The 25,442-nt window shown below is 39.1% G+C and overlaps 1 protein-coding gene across 1 annotated transcript in view; it reads left to right on the forward strand.

Moving 5' to 3' along the window:
• tmem198b (transmembrane protein 198b) overlaps window positions 1-25,442 on the forward strand; it is a 60,605-nt gene that overhangs the window by 13,695 nt on the left and 21,468 nt on the right. The window contains exons 2-3 of the mRNA XM_022675495.2: window positions 12,525-12,801; window positions 21,370-21,951. Coding sequence (XP_022531216.1) covers window positions 12,633-12,801; window positions 21,370-21,951 — 751 coding nt within the window. The 5' untranslated portion in view covers window positions 12,525-12,632. The remainder of the gene's footprint in view (window positions 1-12,524; window positions 12,802-21,369; window positions 21,952-25,442) is intronic.

Consider the following 25,442-nt stretch of genomic DNA (forward strand, 5'->3'; position numbering starts at 1 on the left):
GAATAAGACAAAGCTACATAAAAATACCAGTGAAAATGCGCCCAAGATATAATTAAAACAGATACAAATATGATGATTTGAACCAATTCAGGAAGTGATCTAGTAAAATAAAGTGTAATATAAAAGCATGTTCTAAAAATAATACAATCCTGATACCAGGAGTAAATTGGATCTATTTCTTTTAGAAGCTCTGTTTGATTTTCCTCTATTTAATTAATCAATTACAATCTTCAGCTTTATTTACCAGTTGTTAAATTCCAAAGATATTATTTTTGTTCATTTTGAGTAAACTAAATGTTTTTTGGCTTTTGGTCACAAATGATTTTTGAAATTTCAACATTTTGAAAATTGCCTGGGCCTCCTTATTTATACAGTGCTAGATTTGCTAACTTTATATAAAATTTGTTCATCATGTCAATTACGCTGACAAGCCAAATTTCATGAGACGTGGGACTAGTATGGTGTCCCACAACTTTTGCCATGTCCCTCAGAAGATGGATAATACTACACGGACCTGTGGTATATGTGTGTAGGGTATCCTGCACTTGTAGGGATGTGATTTATGTTTGTCTGTTATCATGTTGTCATGATCATTACCACTCACTGTGCAGTCCACTATGGGTGGTAATGCCTTCTTTTATGATGTATTCCCTGTACACATATCACTGTGGATAAAGAAATGTTAAATACCCGGACAAGTTTAAAATTGAACATCCCATCCATCTACACCCACTATCAGACCTCAGTCCTATAACTCCCATAAATAATATGTCCTAACCATGAACTTGCCGACCAGTGTTCAATAGGGGTGGAAATCACAGGGCATCTAATGATACAATATTATCATTATACATAGCCTACAATAACAGTGATCTCAAGATACTGTGATTCTGCTATATTTAATACATCAAATAATATTTCAATATAGCAAGACACTTCTCTACAATATTTCACAGCATCTAAAGAGGCTAAAATACTCATTAATAAGGAAATATCAGTAATTATGGCTTTATAGTTTTTAGATTCACCGAACTTCACAACCAATATTTTTACCACAAGTTTAACTTATTCATTAGATTAGCACCACCACATGGCCTAATAAAACCGTAACTTTATAAAGTCAAATTTGGGGGGCAAGTATTAGAGAGTGTAGAGTGCCTATGTTTCAATAAATATATTAATATTTAATGCCACATATTGATAATGTATCACAAACAAAAATTATAAGAAATATTTCGATATTGGTCTTTTGTCCCACTCTTAGTCTTTAGCCTCACTCACAAGATAACACCTCACAACGTATACAGGTGTGAGTGTTTCCAAGGCACCCCTAATCTGCTTTGACAGTTGTTCTCCTTTAGGAAGTCAACTTTAAGAATAAAATGTTCACCTGATACATCATACATACATTCCATCCATTAACAGTGGCCAGTAAATCCCACACAATCAGCGTTTTTCACGTCAGTGGTTTTAATGTTGTGGCAGTTGCATTTCAAGTTCCTACACTCACACTCTGTTTTTTTGCTCTGTTTGTCTCACATTGATTTAAAGCCCATGTGATTGGGTAGGGGCACGTGCCTGGACCGAGAGCGGTATGTGAGTAGACGCTGGTCACGTTTAAGTGGTGAGAGAAATGTCATTACCGGCAGTATTGACGACCCCTTGGTGTCATCTTAAGGTTGTCTCTGGACAGTTTGTCCCTGTGTTGATGGGCAGATCTGCTCTCATCTGTCAATCATAGAGAGGGAGCGAATTGCAGAATGGCGGCTAAATTGTACCACTTCTCAGGGTGGTCCACGAGACTGTTGGTAATGAGTCAGTACGTCCTGGAGATGTGGATGTTCATGCCTGAGTCGCTGGATGTCTCTCTCCAGGCCTGCAGGACACGGATGCCCCTGTGTTGGCAGATGGCACAAGGGGTTTTAGAACAGCATAGGCGAGGATGATGCGTTCTGAAGCTGTTATGTAATCTAACGCCCCTCTCTCGCTTCTCCCATTAGTCTTCACTCCCCCTGGTTTTCTGTCCTCCATTCATTTCATTTTTCATGTTAACCTTTTACTGTCCTCCTCAAATTTACTGACACATTTTATCCTTGGAGTTAATTCAACTCCAACTGTTTAAACCTTCAGGAAATGATTATAATTGAAATTGTAATCAAAATGTATGCATAAGGTATTTCAGACATCCCATCCTGTGCACCCTCATTTTAGGGAGTTAGTACAAAACTTGTAACTTCAAAAATTAAGCATGCGGTAGGGATTGTCATATTTTACACTTTTCCTTAACTGAAATTTGCACGTGTTCAATATAAAAGCTGCTTGTAAGGTTAAGGGGAGCTGCTTGCTATTATTAACAGTAATAGGTAAATTAAACATTTGATTTTATATTGGTTTTATACAGCATTTATTGTGCTTCACAGTTTTAGTTACCTTTAACATACATATAAATGAAAAATGAATATAGTGAATATATTCAGTTTCATTAAACACACCCAGGCCTGATTACTGCCAGATCTGTAGAATCGAGAAATTATTTGAATATAACCAGTCTGAGAACATGAAATAAGCCTAGAGATAAAAAAAAAACATATTATGCCTTGATCTAAAGAGATCAGGTGATAAACTGCTGATAAACATCATTCAAGTCCTTGACTGATCAGTCTGGAAAAGGTTACAAGTAATGTTTAATTTCTAAGCTTTTTGGACTACCGTGAATCACAGTGAAAGATATTAATCACAAAAGGAGAAAAATTGTAACAGTGGTGAACCCAGGAATGACCGGCCTACTGAAATTACTCCAAAAGGACATGGGCAACTCATCCAGGAGGTCACAAAAGAACCCAGAACATCATCCAAAGAACTGTAGGCCTCCCTTGCCTCAGTTAAGGTCAGGGAGTGTGAGATTATTATTTTTACACATGAATTGGCCACCACACAGTGGTGATAATCTTTGGGATGTGCTGGAGAAGGCTTTGCACAGTGCTCCTAATCTCTCACCATCAGTGCTGCAACATCTTGGGGAAAAATGTATGCAAATCTGGACAGAAATAATTCTTTGATATTGCTGAAGCTTTTGGAAACAATGCCACAGTGAATGTGTGCGGCAATCAAAGCTAAAAGTCATCCAACCCAATATTAGAGTGCGTGACCTTTTTTTTTTTGGGCCAGGCAGTATATATATAACATATGAGGCACAAAAATTATGTCATAGACATTAAACATTGAATGAAAATAGGTTATGAATCTCCCTCTCATTGTCTCTCCTGTACCCATGTTCTCTCTCTGTTGTACACTCTCTCTCTCCTTCAGCCTCCCTCTTCTTTCATTCATTCACTCCTTTTTCTTTTTTTTCATCCCCCTTCCATTTTTATCCTCGTCTGTAAGTGTTCCAGTCACTCGTTCCGCCCACCTCCTCTCAGCCCGGGATTCTTCCGCTTGGCGCTGGTTTAGGTTTGCCCACACAGACACCTGCTAATGTACACGACTGTGTTTTCTGGGCTGGAGTTTTTTGTTGCTCCCAACTGTGAATGGTTCTATCCCTGTCACAGTCGGACCAAGGAAGGAACCAGCACTGTCGCAGCATGCTGGGCTATTTTAGGACAAGTTTGTAATGTTTGGGGCCAGAAAGGTCAGTCTGTTTTGTCTAAAAAAGAAAAAAAGCCAAACACAAGAATCACCCAGCCATGAGCCAACCACAGAAAGTTCCAAAGCAACCATTTGTCTGTAAATGAACAACCAACCAAGACCCCATAACAACCTTCTGGGATGCCAAAGCAACTTTGTGGTGAGTAACCTGGTTTTCACTCACATGGACAAAATTGTTGGTATCCCTCGGTTAATGAAAGAAAAAACAAAATAGTTGAATCTGAGAAAAGTTCAGCCATTTATGTTGAAAGACAATCAGCGATCTAAATCAGCTCCAAAACCACTGATCAGCCCATCTCTAAATTCAGAGGAAAAAGAGGGAAGGTGCCAGAAAAGGCAAGAGAAGGAAGTGTAGTCCATCAATAAACATCACACATGCTGTTGGAAAGGAGAAGAAAAAGGTTCCTTTGTTTTGGAAAGTTCATGTAGTTCCCCTTTTAAATCCACATAAATTCAGCTACATATTAGAACTGTCAAATATAATGAGTGAATCTTTCAGCTCTGTTTAAGAAAGAAAATGTATGAAATGCATTAAGAACTTTTAGTGCAGTTTCCATTAAGAATTCTACTCCGCTAATGTGCTAACGTGACGTACGGCCATGGGAATAAGTATAAATAGACTGTCGGTCAGGGAGTTGTGCCCGTAACTACAGATGATTCACTTTAATGTTGAGCGAGATGGAGCTAACATTCACTTCAGCTCTCCTGCTGTGAAAATGTTCCCTGTGTTATCACATTACTGCTGCATAAATATTTTAAATTAATATAACTGCGTATATAACCACATTAACTGTAAGTTAAAAAGAATAGATTAAAATTAGAAATAGCTAAAACAGAACTGTGTGTATGAACTATAGGCCTTAATCTTAATCTATACTGTAACTTATTGATAATTTAATATGGTTTTAAATGGATTGCTGGAAAAAAAATCTCTTGCAGCTTGCACTTATGTTTTAGGGAGAAAAATAAATAATTCACCCAGTGTCATTTAAAAAGCTGCCCTATGAAAAAGGCTCTCAGAGGCTATTTTTGGATAATGTACCTCTTGGTGAGAGATTGTTGACTGCTAGACATGTCTCTATGATGCATTCAAAGACATTTTCCCCAGTTGACAGACTTTGAGAGAAGTGCATCTTGGACTGAGAGAGGTAGAAAGGTTGTTTCAACAAATTGCCCACCACATAGGCCGTCATCAGCCAATCACTGTCACCTTCGTTTGCACTGATGCTGTGAACAAGAAACCTGAATCCAGGTTCTGTTTGGGATCTTGGCAACAATCAGTTTTCAGTCGGTTACCTCTAGTAGTGATACGATGGACACTAACATCTGGACATTCCTTGACCAGATGTGTTGCCTCTCATGGCAGGGCTTCCAAATGGAACCTTTCAGCAGGATAGTGCCTGTCCACACACAGCAAGGGTTTCCCTTGTTTGCATTTTTCTAGTCTAGAAGTATCCAACTAGAGCCTCCTCATTCCTTCTCATTCTAATATTATAATCACTTACATATATCATAATTACATCATTTGCATATTGATCAGACTTTAGATACTCGAGTAAACTTTAAGATTTTATATTGATTTTTGCAGCTTTTTTAGGTGTTGGCAGTATGGCCACAACAGAATATTTCAGGGTTTTTGTGATAACTATATTCTTGCTGATATGACAAAATAATTCTACAAATATTTTATTAATTTCAAGAAAGAAAAAAATATGTATATATATTTACAGAAATTACCAAGATTCTGATTTGTATAAACATAATGTAGCATAAAACGTATGTAATGTAGAATTATACCAAAAAATAACCTTTACCAAAAATAATCTTTACAGAGATTATTACAATACGTATTTAAGAAAAATATTCTACCAGTATATCACAAACAATAGGATATGGAATCAGCCTACTATGTTTACGCATTTGGTTTAGACTTTTCTAAAAAAAATTATTTATTCCAATTTCTAGTGCTGATGTTCCCGTTTACAACCGCTTGCTTTCTCTGTTATTTAAGAGCAGTGATGCGCTTAAAGGGATAAATGAATAAATTGAAGGAAACATAGAGGATCTAAGCACTGGTACACGGCGTGGTGTTGTACTGAGGTGACGCATTAGACTGGAAACCATTCATTGTGACAAATGTACAGTCAGGCCCTCTGCGCCTGGCATACACACCCTCAACCTGATTTGTCAGAAGCTGACACCGCTCCAGACACGACGCTGCGCGTGGCATACGCATGTACTCTTACGCAGGCTGTACTGTAGGTGGCTTTGCTCATACTTCGCTCCTGCTGGGTCTGGATGAGTAATGGAGTCGTGAGTTGTGAGGTGCCCACAGACAGAGGCCCACTGCCGGGTAGGAGGGCACAGCTTGCTGGGGGTGGAGCAGGTGGCTCTGGATCTCGTTGGATCTCTGTGTCTGTCTGGCACCAGTCATCCACTGCTAGCGTTAATTAGCATCGATAGTGCAATACACCATCACACCCGGCACTAAGTGGCACACGAGTCATGTGGACTGATAACTGGCCACTTCAGAGTTCAGTGATAAATACTGGAATATGAGTGCAGCACTGTACAGTAATGATCTTGTGATCCTGTTTTTATTCAGACATTCATATATATATATATATATATATATATATATGTATATATATATATATATATATGAAGACATGTAAACCCCATTTAAGTATAATATTTTCACCAGCTCCTTGTTTCTTTTAGACTGCAAGGTCTATAACACTTATAGACTGCCAAGTCTATTTCTGTTCATACTGTATTATCCTCCATTCACCCTGTGCTTCAATGGTCAGGATCCCACAGCAGAGACCACCACAGATCAGCTGTTATTTGGGTGGTGGGTCATTCTCAGCACTGCAGTGACTGCACTGGCATTGTGGTGGTGTTTTTATGTGTGTTGTGCTGGTACAAGTGGATCGGACACAGCAGTGCTGCTGGAGTTTTTAAACACCGTCACTCCTACCTAGCTGCTCCACCTTATAGATGTAAAATCCGAGGTAGAAGCTCATCTGTTGCTGCACAGTTTGTCCTTCATAAATGCTCACAGGATGTTGCCCACAAGACGCTGTACTCTGTCCAGCAGTGACGATGCTGTGTCTGAACGGCATAAACATAATTTGCAAGAAAGACTGTGAGCTGTATCCTGGCCAAACAGCCCAGCAGCTGGGTTACATTAGGTTCCTGTGGTTATCTCTGGCTGTGTGCCCCTCTAGCCATGATGCCCACTCAGGTCAGGAGATTAATAATGCTGAGAGTTGGGTAGGAACTGTAATAGAGAAGCACCAAAAAAAAAACATTGTTTGCCTGAAACTTGAACAAAAATGAAACATTTGACCAAATACTGAATACTAAGCATATTTTTGCAGAGCATAATGTATTAAATGTTCATTTATTCTTCACCACTGAATACACTGCATAGCCTATATGTATTTAGTCTTGCTTTTTAAAGAAAGAGCAATTACAAAACTATTTATTGAACACTCAACATTTGTAGAATTTGAGTATTTTAGTATCAGACAAAACAACAAAGGGCAACACATTTAGCTCAGGAGTGCTATTCTTATTATGTCGACTTTAGTAATTTTTTACTGAAGTGCTTCCAGTCACGTGTGAAATTCACATATTAAAAAGCAGACAGACTTTTGTTCAACAAAGAGATGCTGAGGCCTAGTTAGCTCATATCCTTCATCAGTTTGTGAAAAAATAGTAATCTGATACTAAGTGTGATAAGTGATGCTGAATGCTTGAATTACTTTAATATGTTAGTAATTTATGAGTTAGTAAAAATAGTAAACCTGGAATTGAAACCTGCCATTTATCTGCTCTCTCTGTTGACTTAAGATTCTAGCATGGAAAGTGAATTTGGCATAACATTTGGAAAGAAAACTCACTGAAACCGACAACATTCTACCAACCAATTAGTGTGATGAATACTGAGGCTCCGCCCATGTAGGTAATGATGGCAGGATGTAGTAAAGTCCTTTAGTGCACCCAGTAAATACATATAGAAGCTGTCAGAGGGAATCTTAGTAGACAGACATTTGCTTTAGTCAGAAACCTGTAAAGAACTCATTTTATGGCAGTTTTTTTTTTTTTTTTATATTTTACATTTTCCTCACATGAAAGGTGGTTATATTCGCACCATGTTTAATATAAAAGCTGAACTATTTTTAAAAAATATATATTTAAATATTTCCTTTATTAAATGTAAAGTAAACAATATGTTGCCCATCGCCTTAAATGGCGGCGTTTGTTTACAATTTAAAAAACCTAACTAAAAAAGTTGTTATATAAGAACTAAAAATCTAAATTGTATTTGAGAAACGCTCATATGTTTGAAGAATATCAAGATAATTTTTTTACAATAATGCACATTTCTAATAACATGTAATGACCACGTGCATTTTGCATTTTGGTGCCTGACTATCGGGTTTAAAAACACTCATATTCATCAGTGAACAAGTGTATCTCTTCTTATTTAAGTGACATTTAGAGTCTCGCCGACACACCTCTACTCATTCTTATGTCACAACTTACAAAATGCCACATGAATTGAGCAGCAGGTGCCAGACTAGAATGAACAATCTGTTCTCTGAGCGAGGGTTGTGCGTGCTCGTGTGTGTGTGTGCGCGCATGTGTGTGTGTAGGAGTGTGCATGTGGGTGAATCACGGTTTACGCTTCATCCTTCAGCCAGCAAATTTGCTGGTACCACTACTGCCTCCCCTGAAAGACACACACAAACACTGGAAGCCGATGATCCTCCTGATTGGCTGGCTGGTTGTTGCTATGGGGTTAGCTTGCCTTCCTATTGGTGGGTCTGGGGCCCAGTCTGCAGTGTGAGGGTAGCGTTGTGTGGTTGTTATGGGGACAGACAGGAAGTACAGGGTTGTTATTGTTGAGGGCTGCAGTATTGTGCAGAATGTGCTGCGAGTGTAGTGCTGTTACTCGGATAGAGAGAGACGGTCAGCCATCACACTGACCACTGCTCTCTCTGACTGACTGACTGACTGGGGATTTAATAATCCCCCAGGGGAGAGATTATTATGACCAGACATGTTCAGAGAACGAGAGAGAGAGAGAGATAGGGAGTGAGATTAAGAGAGAGAATGGAGAGAAAGAGAGGGAGAGAGACAGGAGGAAGAGAGCGAGGGAGGGGAGATGAGGATATTGGCATGTACAACTCATGCTGGCTTCTGCAGGCCTTTTCTTACATGGGGTCAGTGCAGGACATGCAAACACGGTCTTGGTGATATTATAAAAATATAAAATAGCTTTAGAACTATAAAATATTAAAACAATAATGTTTTAATCTATTAAATTTTATTTTCAAGGCAGTCAGAACAGTGCAGCACAGTTAGAACCTATGTGTATGAAATAGGGGTGTAACAGTACAGAAAATTCACGATTAGGTTTACAACTTGGTATAAACCCCACGGTTTGGTACGTTTTCGGTATGGTTAGTAGAAACATTAAAGAGGCTGGGCATTTAATATAGCCTAACCTTTATTAACTTAATTATAACAAAGAATCTTCATTATAACCATGTTTTGTTTTTTTTGGGATGAAATGTTGTAATGGAGCTCAATCACTTTTATTAAATGCTTGAAACCAGGGTTCTCTCCTACTGTCATCATGAGAGGCTCCATATTTTGGATCTTGTTGGAACAAACAAACAATGAGCCTGATTGGGACACTTTATAAAGAACAAAAACAACAGCATTACTTTAACAACTTAAACTACAAATATTCTTCCTAAGAATATTACTGGATGCATTTTAGTATTTGAGTTCTTTTTAAGAAATAGCAGAATTAGATATTATAACATAAGTTTCCAGTTGCCATACTCAACCCGTGTGCTAAGAGCTAAACTTTCAGAGCAGGCTAAGTCAGTAGGGAGTTACTAATAGCCACAGTGCTGCAACTACACTTTCTGGGTGCAACACTCCTCTGAACGTTAGTTCCGCATTACGTTCATTGGTTCCACAAGTCTCCTATAGACTCACTGTACTGTGTATTCTGCGTGTGTTTGCGCAAACCAAACCATGTACCGTTACACCCCTTGTATGAAATCAATATGAATACAAACTTTAATCTGAGCTATCTGCTTAAGAATAGAAAGCAGCAAAATAGCCTTCTAATATTTGAGTTAAAGAAAAGCTACTAAGCTTCTATATGTATGTCCATTTTGCAAATTGCATGAAATTAGAATATTAGAATTGACTATTATTGATATAATAGTCTTATAGATTGCGTATTTGTTTTGTTCATTCGAGAAGATATACATTACTGATTCACAGTCAAATATGAATGTTCAAAATAACCAATGGAATGAAAATGAACCAGACATAAAATATGTATCACATCAGTGCCCTCTGCCTGTCATCAACAATCAGTGAGTAATCCAGCTAGAAAAAAAACAACAACAGAAAATCCACTCCGTTCCAGAAATTCCCATCATATCTTGATATTTTCTGAAATGGTTATCATATACCTAGTCAGCAGTGAATGTTTGATTGAGTTGATTTGGGTTTGTATTAACTGGATGTTGTAAACAGGTCTGTGATCAGTGATGCTCAGGTCAGGAACATCTGATGAACTTGGTTGCTCTGATGACTGCATGAGGGTGTGCACAGAGACTGTATCCTGTTTAAACCGGCAGGGAGAGGGAGGGAGAGAGAGATTTGTAGTTGTGGGTAAAGCTGGTTGGAGAGGAGAGGAATTGCACTGTTTTGATAGTGAGGTGTGGTGCTGTGGTTGTTGGTGTCGTGTAACCCCTGGAATGTTACTTGTCTCACAAAGCTTAATTCGAGATGAATAATGAGATTATAAAGAAGAGAAGTGTCAGGCTGAGGAGAGAGTTTTAAGTTTTTGAAACTTCAGTTGTGTTTTAGTGATCCACTTTTTCCACCACCAAATAAATGACGTAGCATAAAAGTATTTTTTGTCTGAATGAAATGTACAGAGAGAAAGGCAGTCAGGTAAACAAACGCTAAGGCGAAGTTATCTTAGCTAATGATTACTTATTTTTTGAATGATTTTTACTCTAAAATGTTTCAGATCATCAAACAAATTTGAATTTTAGTCTAACACAAAACAGGTAAACACAAAATTTAGAGTTCCATTCTGAGCAAAAAGAACATTTATGGCATGTTTTAAAAAGAATACATCTGGGTGATGCCCACGACTTTTGTACAAATACTTAAAAGTTGTGTGTCCCATTTCATCTGGTGTAAAAGAAACACAGCATTTCAGAAAAAGAACATCATACCTACAGTAAAACATGGTGGTGGTAGTGTGATGGTCTGGGGCTGTTTTGCTGCTTCAGGGCCTGGAAGACTTGATGTTATAAATGGAACCATAAATTTTGCTGTCTACCAAAAAGTCCTGAAGGAGAATATCCGGCCATCTGTTCGTGACCTCAAGCTGAAACGAACTTGGGTTCTGCAGCAGGACAATGATCCAAAACACACCAGCAAGTCCACCTCTGAATGGCTGAAGAAAAACAAAATGAAGACTTTGGAGTGGCCTAGTCAAAGTCTTGACCTGAATCCAATTGAGATGCTGTAGCATGACCTTAAAAAGACGGTTAATGCTGAAAAACCCTCCAATGTGGCTGAATTACAACAATTCGGTAAAGAACCGTGTAGCCAAAATTCCTCCACAGCACTGTGAAAGACGCACTGCAAGTTATTGCAAACACTTGTTTGCAGTTGTTGCTGCTAAGGGTGGCCCAACTAGTTTTTAAGTTTAGGGGGCAATCACCTTTTCGTACAGGATCATGTAGGTTTGAATTTGTTTTCTCCTTCATTTTAAAACTGCATTTTGTGTTTACTTTGTGTTGTATTTGGCTACTATTTAAATGTGTTTGATAATCTGAAGCATTTAAGAGTAAAAAACGGCAAAAGAAAAAAAATCATGAAAGGGGGCAAATGCTGTTTCACGTCACTGTATTTAAAAAATGTTTTTATTTTTTATATATTAAAGCATTTTATATTCCAATTTCAAAGTCTTAATATTCTTAATGATTAAACATTCATTGCTCTTTAACAGTAAATTTAAACTAATTATTATGCCGTTATATTATCAGTATATCAGTGGCGTATGTGACATATCTGAGACAGTATATCGTTCAATAGAAATTGATTATTTTGACAGGCCCACGTAGAGGCTACACTGCAGACAATGTGTTAATTCGACAAGTACAGGGATTGGACAATGAAACTGAAACACCTGGTTTTAGACCACAATAATTTATTGTGGTGACGGACAGTTCTGTTGGAAACAGGAGAGTTTTTGTGCACATTGAATTCTGCCGTGATTTGGGCAGCCGTGGTTTTATGTTTTTTGTATACAATCCGGGTTAGCACCCGAACATCCCTTTCAGACAGCTTCCTCTTGCATCCACAGTTAATCCTGTTGGATGTGGTTGGTCCTTCTTGGTGATATGCTGAAAATTTAGAGCAAAACTGTGCTCTTACCCTGCTAATTGAACCTTCACACTCTGCTCTTACTGGTGCAATGTGCAATTAATGAAGATTGGCCACCAGGCTGCTCCAATTTAGTCACGAAACCTCCCACACTAAAATGACAGGTGTTTCAGTTTCATTGTCCAACCCCTGTATATTTGAGACTTTACATTATGAAAGGTGTAAGGAAGGTTCAGCACAAGCTGTGGACTCGACTCTGGATAAGTAAATGGCTTAGCCCTGAATTTCTGATATCTGATGAGTGAATGAATGACATCAGTACTGGACCCGATACAGATATAGGATCAGATTAGTCACATCTCTACTGTGTTTTTGTTGTGCAAATACATTTATACATTTCTGCTAACAAATTTCTGCTGTTTTCTACTTTACAGGAAGATCCATGTGGACAAGAGGCGTGCCCTAATCTCCCAGCCCCTCCCAGGACCTCTCCCTGTCTCCTCCTCTTGGTGTATCTTCCTGTTTGTTGCATTGCTGATACCATGACGTCCACGCTTCAGACCCTGGCCTTCAAGCTGGCTCCTCCCCCGAGAGAAATTGGGCCGGAGCCGTTGGAGCCGTGCAGTGACGGGACACCGCGGCGGTATGAGGTGGTGCCCTCAGTGGTCTGCTCCATGTGCTGTCTGTTCGGCATCATCTACTGCTTCTTTGGTAAGAGAGCCATCTTATGAAAAATGTGCAACATCAGCAGAAAATCTCAGTTATGTTATCTAATCAAATAAGGGGAAGGGTAAAATCCTTTTCAGCATCTTTCTCTAACTGTTTGATGCTAATTTCTACCTTACACCATTTAAACAGTCTATTTTCACGTTTGTACCTGCGTTGTTTAAATAGCAAAAGAGCGTCTGAATATATTTATACTGATAGGCGTGTTGGACATGCAGTGTTCAGGTAAATTTCAGAAGTATTGCTATCTTGCCACAGAAAAACACAGGTGTGCCACTGTCTGAAAAAACAGCCAACTGCCAAATGTTTATACCTATTTAGTTACGCAGGTGCACCGCTTGTTAAACAAACAAGGACATGTACCACTGCACAAACCTAACTTTTACATCAACAAAAAAAAAAAATACTAAATAAAATCATATTGCTGTTCCCATAAACAACCTGCTCATACACCCTCATACTGTGAGCGAGCAGGTCAGTTTCCTCTGCTGAAAAGCACAGAAGCCCTGCGTCATTAAAATAACAGTCTGCCAAACTCGGGGTGCATCCTGATTGGTTTATTTCACGTTACGTCATTTAAGAGAATTAATACTTTCCTTTTGCGCGTTTCAAGCTGCACAAGGTGTACTTTTCCCGTTGTTATGATAGCAAAGACACACTAACACACCCTAAATCAAGCTACACAGTGCGCAGTTGATGGCTCAAATATAGATTGATAAAAAATGGCTACATTCATGTCTCATTAATAAATTCAGGCTATTGATCAGTGTTTGAAAAAATGTGCGCATAATGAATCCAAATACGAAAAACATGAGGACTTCATCTAGTTGATTCAAAATATGTTTTTGAAACAGAAATTTGCCCTTTATTTTCCAATAATTTAGTCTTTCACCATTCAGATATCAGAGCCTGGTCTTCTTTTTGCACATATGGCCACCAAGTGAACTTTGGCCCCCTCAGCCTCTGTCATCATCCCTTCTAAGCAATGTGGTATGCCCACAAATTGAACACATACTTGACTTAATTCTGATTAGAAAAGGTCAGACTGTCCACACTGCGGCAGCTGCGGCACTGCCACACTGTATTGTTGACTGCCACACTGCGGCAGTCAACAATACAGAAGGTTTTTAAGAATGGATACTCGCCTGAGAATCTCTAGAGAGGAGAATAACCACTTAAGAATGTCTTCCAGGTTTGCTTGACTGGCAAAAGGCTCTCTCAAGTAAGTCCAAATTTTGTGGGTTCATATTGTGCAAAATTATAGTTTATACACTACCGTTCAAAAGTTTGGGGTCACTCAAACAATTTTGTGTTTTCCATGAAAAGTCACACTTATTCACCACCATACGTTGTGAAATGAATAGAAAATAGAGTCAAGACATTGACAAGGTTAGAAATAATGATTTGTATTTGAAATAACATTGTTTTTACATCAAACTTTGCTTTCATCAAAGAATCCTCCATTTGCAGCAATTACAGCATTGCACACCTTTGGCATTCTAGCTGTTAATTTGTTGAGGTAAGCTGGAGAAATTGCACCCCACGCTTCTAGAAGCAGCTCCCACAAATGGTTGGATGGGCACTTCTGGCGTACCATACGGTCAAGCTGCTCCCACAACAGCTCAATGGGGTTCAGATCTGGTGACTGCGCTGGCCACTCCATTACCAATAGGATACCAGCTGCCTGCTTCTGCTGTAAATAGTTCTTGCACAATTTGGAGGTGTGTTTAGGGTCATTGTCCTGTTGTAGGACGAAATTGGCTCCGATCAGGCGCTGTCCACTGGGTATGGCATGGCGTTGCAAAATGGAGTGATAGCCTTCCTTATTCAGAATCCCTTTTACCCTGTACAAATCTCCCACCTTACCAGCACCAAAGCAACCCCAGACCATCACATTACCTCCACCATGCTTAACAGATGGCGTCAGGCATTCTTCCAGCATCTTTTCATTTGTTCTGCGTCTCACAAACGTTTTTCTTTGTGATCCAAACACCTCAAACTTGGATTCATCTGTCCACAACACTTTTTTCCAGTCTTCCTCTGTCCAATGTCTGTGTTCTTTTGCCCATCTTAATCTTTTTCTTTTATTAGCCAGTCTCAGATATGGCTTTTTCTTTGCCACTCTGCCCTGAAGCCCAAAATCCCGCAGCCGCCTCTTCACTGTAGATGTTGACACTGGTGTTTTGCGGGTACTATTTAATGAAGATGCCAGTTGGGGACCTGTGAGGCGTCTGTTTCTCAAACTAGAGACTCTAATGTACTTATCTTCTTGCTTAGTTGTGCAACGCGGCCTCCCACTTCTTTTTCTACTCTGGTTAGAGCCTGTTTGTGCTGTCCTCTGAAGGGAGTAGTACACACCGTTGTAGGAAATTTTCAATTTCTTAGCAATTTCTCGCATGGAATAGCCGTTATTTCTAAGAACAAGAATAGACTGTCGAGTTTCAGATGAAAGTTCTCTTTTTCTGGCCATTTTGAGCGTTTAATTGACCCCACAAATGTGATGCTCCAGAAACTCAATCTGCTCAAAGGAAGGTCAGTTTTGTAGTTTCTGTAATGAGCTAGACTGTTTTCAGGTGTGTGAACATGATTGCACAAGGGTTTTCTAATCATCAATTAGCCTTCTGAGCCAATGAGCAAACACATTGTACCATTAGAACACTGGAGTGATAGTTGCTGGAAATGGGCCTCTATACACCTATGTAGATATTGCACCAAAACCAGACATTTGCAGCTAGAATAGTCATTTACCACATTAGCAATGTACAGAGTGTATTTGTTTAAAGTTAGGACTAGTTTAAAGTTATCTTCATTGAAAAGTACAGTGCTTTTCCTTCAAAAATAAGGACGTTTCAATGTGACCCCAAACTTTTGAACGGTAGTGTATATGTTTGATCATTTTCATACTCAACATTTGTACTCATTGGACATCATCTCAAAACAGAACAATATCAGATATTTCAGTTTCGCAGACTGAAATATTATAGCTGTTAAACTCCAGCTATAAGCCTTTTAAACAGTCTAAGCAGTCTAGGCTAGCATCTGTGCTGCTGCTGTGTGATGGAAATATACAATATAAAATGGAAATATACAATATTAAAGGAAAAAATAAAGGAATATCTTGGCTTCACAAAAATAAGTACAGATTTGTACTTAAAAGAGTACAAAGCTTGTCGCTGGGGCTAGACCTTATATTGAGGTACAGCAGAGTACCTTTCAGTGAGGTACTTTTTTTTTTTTTTTTTTTTTTTTTTTTTTTTTTTTTGTACCCATGTTTTTTGTGCCAGTAAAGATTATAAACATTATCATCAACTGAATGTGTCAAGAAAATGATGATCCAAAATTGTCTGTCTTTAAAATAAAAAATGTATAATTAAAATCTATATTGTTTATTAGTACAGTGATACAGAATACTAAATGTACCTTTTGGTTGGTTAAATGGTACAAATCTGTACTTCCTGCTGTTAGGAAAGACTTTGTAGTTCAGAGGAAACCCATCTGACCTTGTAAAGACCAAGATTGTACCTTTGAGGGTACAATTATGAAAAAAAAAACAAGAAAGTACTTAGTTTTTAGTGTGTAGAGGGTTAGTTGCTTTTTGTAATTAGCGTTTTTAGCCTTTTTGATTTTGGTCATTTTGGATTTACTCTTGGCCTCCCAAGAGTTGGTCGGCTCTTATCTGACTCACATCTCTATAATGTTTTCTTGCCGCTGTGGCAAGTGGAAGCCTCTAGTACCACACAGACAAGTATGTGAACTATTACATTCACAATGCATTCAGGTGTTGTGAATGTATTACCAAACAGTATATTTTTAGCCTGAGAAACGTAAGGCATGCCTTAACTTCTCCCCATCCACTGACAGAATTCCTAAAGTAAAAAGTCACTCAAGTAGAACCAAATCTGCCAGTGGGAGGGAAGCAGTGGCAAAGAGCAATAAAGAACAACAGAAACACAAAACACAGGGGGAAAAAAGAGGACACAGAGAACACATGCATTCCAAGACACACCCCGCCACCCCGGGGGAACATCTATTATATCACATTGTGCTCTGGACAAGGCAAAGATAATTATATTCGCATCACCATCCATAATAATAGTAAAAAATATGTAATATATACGAAACTAGTATGACACAGGAAACCTGGTGGTGTGATTTCTCTACATGAGAATATTACAGAAAATATTATTTACCATTTAATTATTCTTAGATATCAATAGAATATTTTGACTGTTAGTCCTTTATCAATGCGACCCTACTGCTCACATGTTGTGTTCAACTCGTTCAAGGGACAGTGAAACAAAAGTATTTTAAACAGATTGATTTTAATATCGCAAAAATAAAAGTATCTCTTCCAATTGTTTTAATATTATGAATGTTGTTTCAACACACATTCATATTATAAAAAAATTATAATTAAGTGATCTAGACTTTACAAAATGTGGTACAACCATGATTTATCTTAATATTACTTTTTTTTATTAACTTAATTAGTAGATTGTGTCAGCAATTTACAGAAATTATTTTGTTTAGTTTGTTTTACTACAGTTATGTCTATTTGGGTTGACTACATAATATTTTGCACTTTAAATAAAATTTAAATGAAAATTAACTAATTATTTGTTAAATTGAGCACATATATAGGAGAGGTACTACTTAAACAGTACAGTGCAAACCTTCTAGTCTAGTATCATTTATAGTTCTCAGCGTATCAGCAGCTAGTTCGGTAAACAAGTTTACTGAGTTTAAGTCAGGTGAGCTGCTAATGGAATTTAACACCATCCAGGAGAAAGCTCACAGGATATGAACTATTAAAAAAAAATGAGATTCTTCATACTGTTACTGTATACTGTGTTTTTCATCTGTTCAAATATCTGGTGTGTTTCAGACCAAATAAGTAATAAGTAATGTGCTTAGGGTCCTAAAATGTTTGCACAGTACTGTATATGCCATAATTTTCTGCGTTCAAACATTAGATTTTATGATTTTTTTTTAACTGAATAAAAAGCAGTTGGACCAGTGTCATGCCATTGACCCTCAAACATTTGCATGTTGTCTACCAAGCACGGAACTGTAGTGCTGTCCCATGACTTTTGTCCAGCATGGCTGTTCATGGCTGTTTCGTCCAGCATGGCAGCCCTCTGTTCAGCTGGAATGTGGCCTCACCCTTTTCAATATTGATGAAGTTGCAAACCAGGTCAGCAATTGTATAACTGTCCCCCATGACCCACGCTGCGCTCACTCTAAGCATCCAGCACAGACCTAAACACACTGATTTACTCCCAGTCTCACCGGTTCTCATCATATTAGGCTCCTGGGTTCAAACAGCAGGTAAAAGTGTCCAAGTTCTGTCATATGTGAGGCAGTGTGGACAGCACAAAAAAACTTATCACTTTAAAATAAGGCTCCTTAATAAATAGTTTACAAACACTCTATGAGGGAGTTTATTAATGGTTAATAATTAGGTTGTACATACTTTATAACCATTATAACACACAAAATATGGCCTACTTCTTTTTTTTCAATCAGTCAGCATTATCATATATAAAAAAAATAATATAGACTGGCAGTTAAGTTAATTAATGTCCTTTATGTTAATATACAACACATTTAATCCAAGATAATTCTGGGTACCTAACGTTAATAACAGATATTAATGCAGACTGATAAAACAGAAAAAGTAAGAAAAAGATCTGAGGTTTAACAGTGTAAATTTATGTATAATCACTATTTGGCAAACAACAGGCCACTGTTGCCTTTTTATGCATGTGTTGTAATGCTTATTTAATGGTTTATAAAGTATGTATAACCTAATTGATAATATTAATAAACTCCTTTATAAACTATTTATAACCCCTTTATAAAGAAGCCTTATTTTAAAGTGGTACCAAAAACTGTTCTCATATGGTATATGATATGATCATATCTGATTTGTAGCAATGTGTTTAAACAGCCAGATCAGAATTCATGGGAAGGAAAAAGGCTGTGAGTAGAAGGGAAAATTCATGGCAGCAATAGAGAGGAGGAGACTTTATAGTCATTCATATCCCATGTGGTACATGAGGTGGAACGACATTATATTCTCACGGTCCAGTTACATCCAAAGAGCAATTGTTAAAATAAGGCAAATATAAGATCAAATAAAATTCATTGTATAAATAAAATATTAATAAAACAGATATCGAGGTAAATACACAAAATATAAAGGAGAGTAGGAAAGTAGCAGCAAAATGAAATCCAGAGTGCAAGTTTTGCTATAGCAGCATGGATAAATGTGAATAAAGAGCAGTAACATGATAACATATGTAATTGTCCTCGTATAGTGTTAGAGCAGTGTGTTGGCTAGATAGAGTTTAAGAGTCTTGCAGCTTCTGGAATGAAGCTGTTTCTCAGTCTTGTTGGTTTTGCACTTGATGCTTCACGGCCTCAGCTCCACAGCTCCAAAATAAAAGGTTAAAAACTAAGTTTAAAGTTACAAAGAACACAAACTAAAGAAGTGGGCTTTTTTTTTTTTTTTTTTTTTACATTGAGTTAAAATGCATTTTTGGTGATAAGCCCATTTGCAGACCCTGGAACTCCTTGATACCTCCTATGATGCTGACGTTAATGCTGAAACTTTGTGAAACATTGCTTTTAAGTGCATGAGCATCAGTTTAGGAGAGTGAACAATTCAAACCAATGTCTGATATAGATCATTTAAAAAAATTAAAAACTTTTACATTCCCTGGGAATGTAGACTTAAAGGCCTCATTCACACCTGGCATTAACATTCTTCCTGGGTGATCTGTTCACATATGATTACTAAAATGCATAGCCTGTCATACTAACCGCAGCGACTTGTGATTTGATGATCAAATTTCTCACATCATTTCTTCTGGAGGCCTGCCTAGAGGAGGGGCTGGAGGCAGGGCAGGAGGCGGGCCTGTTACAGTAAGAGTTTTCATGTTTTCTTTAGATTGAGTCCTCTCAAATACAGATGAGGCAGATAGTTCGGCCTGCACTCCAGCCACAAGTAGCACCTTTATCCATTAGCTTGTTATTGATGCGTGATCAGCTATCCCGTGCGGACGGAGGATGATTGGGTATTGCTGTTGTAACGAGTGTTTCAGTATGTGGAGGGTGTATTGGTGGGATGCACTGAGATGCTTTAGCGTTCACACTACAGTAATCATGTAATAATTCGCATTTTTGTTTCTGCTTACCTCCAAATGTGGTTTGAGTGACCAATGATGCTCCTCAGATCACGAAGGAACCATGTTGCTGTAGCAAATTTGCGCTCTGGACTTCATGTAGCTGCTACTTTCCTACTCTCCTTTATATTTTGTGTATTTATCCTGATATCTAAATTATTCTATTTTATTTTATTTTATTTCATTTTTATTCATCCTATTTTAACAATTGCTCTTCTGGGTGTAACTGGACCGTAAAAATACAATTTCCTTCTACCTCATGTACCACATTGTATGTGAATAACAATAAAATCTCCTTGAATCCTTGAATGTTAATACCAGGTGTGATCTTTCTGTTTCAGCTTCTTGATTGCTTGTGAAACTCTGGGTGTTGACATGGGGAGGAGCTTGTTAAAGGGACTTCTCTGGCAGAGATGTTCTCAGTTTGTCATTTGGTTGCTGATGAAAGTGTAAACGTGCTAATTAGATCTCTAGAATCACAGCATCACACTCGTGAGTCATTTTGGATGCGTGAAATCAGCTCTGCTTGCAGATATTCCTGTGTTACCAGAATCTCTATTGTTCTAGCTACTTTCTTCTTTTAAACGACTGACCTTATGTTTAAGTTTATACCCCAAACATTCCATTTCCTCCTGTTTAATGTATTCACAATTACTGATAGAAGGTTTGGAATAGGAATAAAATGATCTGTTCTTTTTAGTTCTGATATTGATAAAAAAATACTGATATACAACATGTGCATTTCGGTTGATATCTGATATTGATCTGATACCACAGGTATACAGTATACCTCATGTATATGTATTTTTTTTTTTTTTTTTTATTGTTTTGAAAAAATCTGTTTTGTCATGTCGCCAGGAATATTATTTCAAAAATAAACCTGAAATATCATGATAGAATTTTAGGGCCATATCACGAGCCCTCATTTCTATAAACATTTAGATTTGAACTTTTTTTTTTGCCAAGTTTGATTGGATGGTGTAAACTTTGCTGTTAGATATGAAATGTGTGTAATGTCTGTAGGTTAATTTATGGTGCACAGGAGCTTTCATATCATAGTGTCTAGCACTGTGACTAGCATCAGTACTGTGATTATTGTTTTGTAATTATAATGACTATCTATTTTAAACATATATTTTCTATTTTTAAATTGCTCCTTGGGTGTAAGCTGGACCGTGAGAATACAATTCCATTCCACCTTGTGTACCACATGTGAGGTGAATGACAATAAAATCTCCTTGAATCCTTAATTATGCATAAAAATCAGATGGCCACAGTTGTGCCTAAATTCACCTGATGATCTCCCTTATTGACAGTGACATAACTTTGTTGCAATTAACTCTCTCTGTCTCCTCTTCACCTGCAGGTTACCGCTGCTTCAAGGCTGTGCTCTTCCTAACGGGCCTGATGTTCGGCTCGGTCATCATCTTCCTGCTGTGCTATAAGGAGCGGGTGCTGGACACGCAGCTGAGCGTGGAGGCCAGCGTGGGCATCGGCCTGGGCATCGGCACGCTGTGCGGCCTGGTCACCATGCTGGTCCGCAGTGTGGGGCTCTTCATGGTGGGTCTGCTGCTGGGCCTGCTGGTGGGAATCGGTACGCTGGTGGGTATGGAGGAGCTGTCGTCCCAGCCTCCACGCTCCGTCTGGGTGCCGCTGGGCGTGTTGCTGGGTCTGGGCATGCTCTTCGCTGTGCTCACCCTGCAGTGGCAGCGCTGCTTCACCACCCTGTCCACGGCAGTCTTCGGTGCAGCCGTCATCATTGTAGCCACCGACTACTTTGTGGAGCTATTTGCCCTGGTGCGCTACGTGTACGAGCGGGTGAAGGCAGCGCCCGCACTGCCACAGTGTTGGGTCACCTGGGTGATGCTGGGGGCGTGGCCTGCTCTTGCCCTGCTGGGAGTGCTGGTGCAGTGGAGGGTGACCGCCGAGGGCTACTCCCACACTAAAGGTGAGAATAGGAGGAAAGCTTGCACTACATCATAGGAGGCATTACCACCCATAATAGATGGTAATGATGGTGGCCATCTTTCTGAACAAACAGCCAACTTTACCAGAAATCACGTCCACATTTAATGTAGGAGACCCTGCTCACCTATCCCACAGGTCAGTGTAGAATTCTTTAGCTTTCATGGGACATGGCAAAAGTTCTTGTTAATTAAGTTGGCTTGGAAAAGCCAACTTCTTGTTCTTCGTAATCTTCTTATTATTATTAAGTTGGCTTGGAAAAGCCAACTTACTGTTCTTCGTAATCTTATTCTTATTATTATTATTCTATTCGCAAAATTTAATCACTATCTCCTCCTAGGGCTTTTGACGTAGAACCACGAAATTTTGCAGTATCGTAGGACCTATACCCGAATAGGTTGCTTGTGCTTTTTTAAGCGATACATCGTACGGTTTTCGTAAAAACTTCGTAAACGTACGCTTTTTTTTCCCATAGGAAATGAATGGGGGACAACTTTGAACGACTGTGTAGGTAACAATTTTTGACATACAAAGACAAAAATCGGACGGTCTATAGAACTTACCGTGTTCTTTCCGAAAATTTTAACGTTTTGACGACATGTCGTACGGTTTTCGTACAAATGTCGTACGAAGTTTTCCCATAGAAATGAATGGGGGGCCCAGAGTTCTAACTCACACACGAGCAGCTCTGCGCACGGAACCCCTTCTCTCCCCTGCTCCTCCAGTACTGTGAGTGTATGGAGGAGCTGCTGTATGGAGCAGCTATCAGTCAAAAGTTTGGACACCCCGGCACCCCAGCCAGGGCTTAGCAACCACCTAATAACTGCTTAGCAACCACCTGGAAAACGTTAGCAACTGCCTAGCAACCACTTAGCAACACCTTAGCAACCACCTGGAAAACGTTAGCAACTGCCTAGCAACCAGTTAGCAACCACTTAGCAACCACTAGGAAAACGTTAGCAACTGCCTAGCAACCACTTAGCAACCACTTTAGAAATGATAGCAACTGCCTAGCAACCAGTTAGCAACCACTTAGCAACCACCTGGAAAACGTTAGCAAATGCCTAGCAACCACTTAGCAACCACTTTAGAAATGATAGCAACTGCCTAGCAACCACTCAGCAACACCTTAACAACCACTAGGAAAACGTTAGCAACTGCCTAGCAACCACTTAGCAACCACCTGGAAAACGTTAGCAACTGCCTAGCAACCACTTAGCAACTGCCTAGCAACCACTTGGAAAACGTTAGCAACTGCCTAGCAACCACTTAGCAACTGCCTAGCAACCACCTGGAAAACGTTAGCAACTGCCTAGCAACCACTTAGCAACCACCTGGAAAACGTTAGCAACTGCCTAGCAACCACTTAGCAACTGCCTAGCAACCACTTGGAAAACGTTAGCAACTGCCTAGCAACCACTTAGCAACTGCCTAGCAACCACCTGGAATACGTTAGCAACTGCCTAGCAACCACTTAGCAACCACCTGGAAAACGTTAGCAACTGCCTAGCAACCACTGAGCAACCACCTGGAAAACGTTAGCAACTGCCTAGCAACCACTTAGCAACCACTTTAGAAATTATAGCAACTGCCTAGCAACCAGTTAGCAACACCTTAGCAACCACCAGGAAAACGTTAGAAACAGCCTAGCAACAGCTTAGCAACCACTTTAGAAACGATAGCAACTGCCTAGCAACCACTTAGCAACACCTTAGCAATCACTAGGAAAACGTTAGCAACTGCCTAGCAACCACTTAGCAACCACTTTAGAAATTATAGCAACTGCCTAGCAACCAGTTAGCAACACCTTAGCAACCACCTGGAAAACGTTAGCAACTGCCTAGCAACCACTTAGCAACACCTTAGCAACCACCTGGAAAACGTTAGCAACGGCCTAGCAACCACTTAGCAACCACTTTAGAAATTATAGCAACTGCCTAGCAACCAGTTAGCAACACCTTAGCAACCACCAGGAAAACGTTAGAAACAGCCTAGCAACAGCTTAGCAAGCACATTAGAAACGATAGCAACTGCCTAGCAACCACTTAGCAACACCTTAGCAACCACTAGGAAAACGTAAGCAACTGTTTAGCAACCGCCTTGCAACCACTTAGCAACCATGTGTAATACATTAGCAAATAACTAGCAACCGCTTAGCAACAGCTTAGCAACCACCTGTAAGATGTTAGCAACTGCCTAGCAACCACTTTCAAGATTTTAGCATTTATCCAAATGTTTTTAGATTTCAGGGTTTAACCAAACATTTTTAGTTTTCAGCGTTTAACCAAACATTTTTAGATTTCAACGTTTAACCAAACGTTTTTAGATTTCTGTGTTTTTGGCATTTAGCGTTTAGCAACCATTTTAACTTTTTAACGTTATTAGCGTTCTTTTCCAAGCCAACTTAAAGTTCGTTCACGAACTTTACCTTTTCTAGTTATTATTATTAAGTTGGCTTGGAAAAGCCAACTTATTGTTCTTCGTAATCTTATTCTACTTATTATTAAGTTGGCTTGGAAAAGCCAACTTCTTGTTCTTCGTAATCTTCTTATTATTATTATTATTAAGTTGGCTTGGAAAAGCCAACTTATTGTTCTTCGTAATCTTATTCTTATTATTATTCTATTCGCAAAATTTAATCACTATCTCCTCCTAGGGCTTTTAACGTAGAAACCTGAAACTTTGCAGGATCGTCGGACCTATACCGGTTCAGGTTGCTTGTGCTTTTTGAAGCGATATATCGTACGGTTTTCATAAAAACTTCGTAAACGTACGCATTTTTTTCCCATAGGAATGAATGGGGCCAAATTTTAAACGTCCGTAACCGCCACAATTTTTGAGATACGAACACCAAATTCGGCGAGCTTATAGATCTTATCGAGATCTTTAAATTAATAGCAGGTTGCGAAGTGATACGACGTACGGTTTTCGTACAATTGTCGTACGAAGTTTTCCCATAGAAATGAATGGGGGGCCCAGAGTTCCATCTCACACACGAGCAGCTCTGCGCACGGAACCCCTTCTCTCCCCTGCTCCTCCAGTACTGTGAGTGTATGGAGGAGCTGCTGTATGGAGCAGCTATCAGTCAAAAGTTTGGACACCCCGGCACCCCAGCCAGGTTTTAGCAACCACCTATTAACTGCTTAGCAACCACCTGGAAAACGTTAGCAACTGCCTAGCAACCACTTAGCAACACCTTAGCAACCACCTGGAAAATGTTAGCAACTGCCTAGCAACCACTTAGCAACACCTTAGCAACCACCTGGAAAATGTTAGCAACTCCCTAGCAACCACTTAGCAACAACTTAGCAACCACTTTAGAAATTATAGCAACTGCCTAGCAACCAGTTAGCAACCACTTAGCAAACACCTGGAAAACGTTAGCAACTGCCTAGCAACCACTTAGCAACACCTTAACAACCACTAGGAAAACGTTAGCAACCACTTAGCAACCACCTTAGAAACGATAGCAAC

This window comes from Astyanax mexicanus, chromosome 5, assembly GCF_023375975.1.
Source record: "Astyanax mexicanus isolate ESR-SI-001 chromosome 5, AstMex3_surface, whole genome shotgun sequence".
Classification (NCBI taxonomy): Eukaryota; Metazoa; Chordata; class Actinopteri; order Characiformes; family Acestrorhamphidae; genus Astyanax; species Astyanax mexicanus.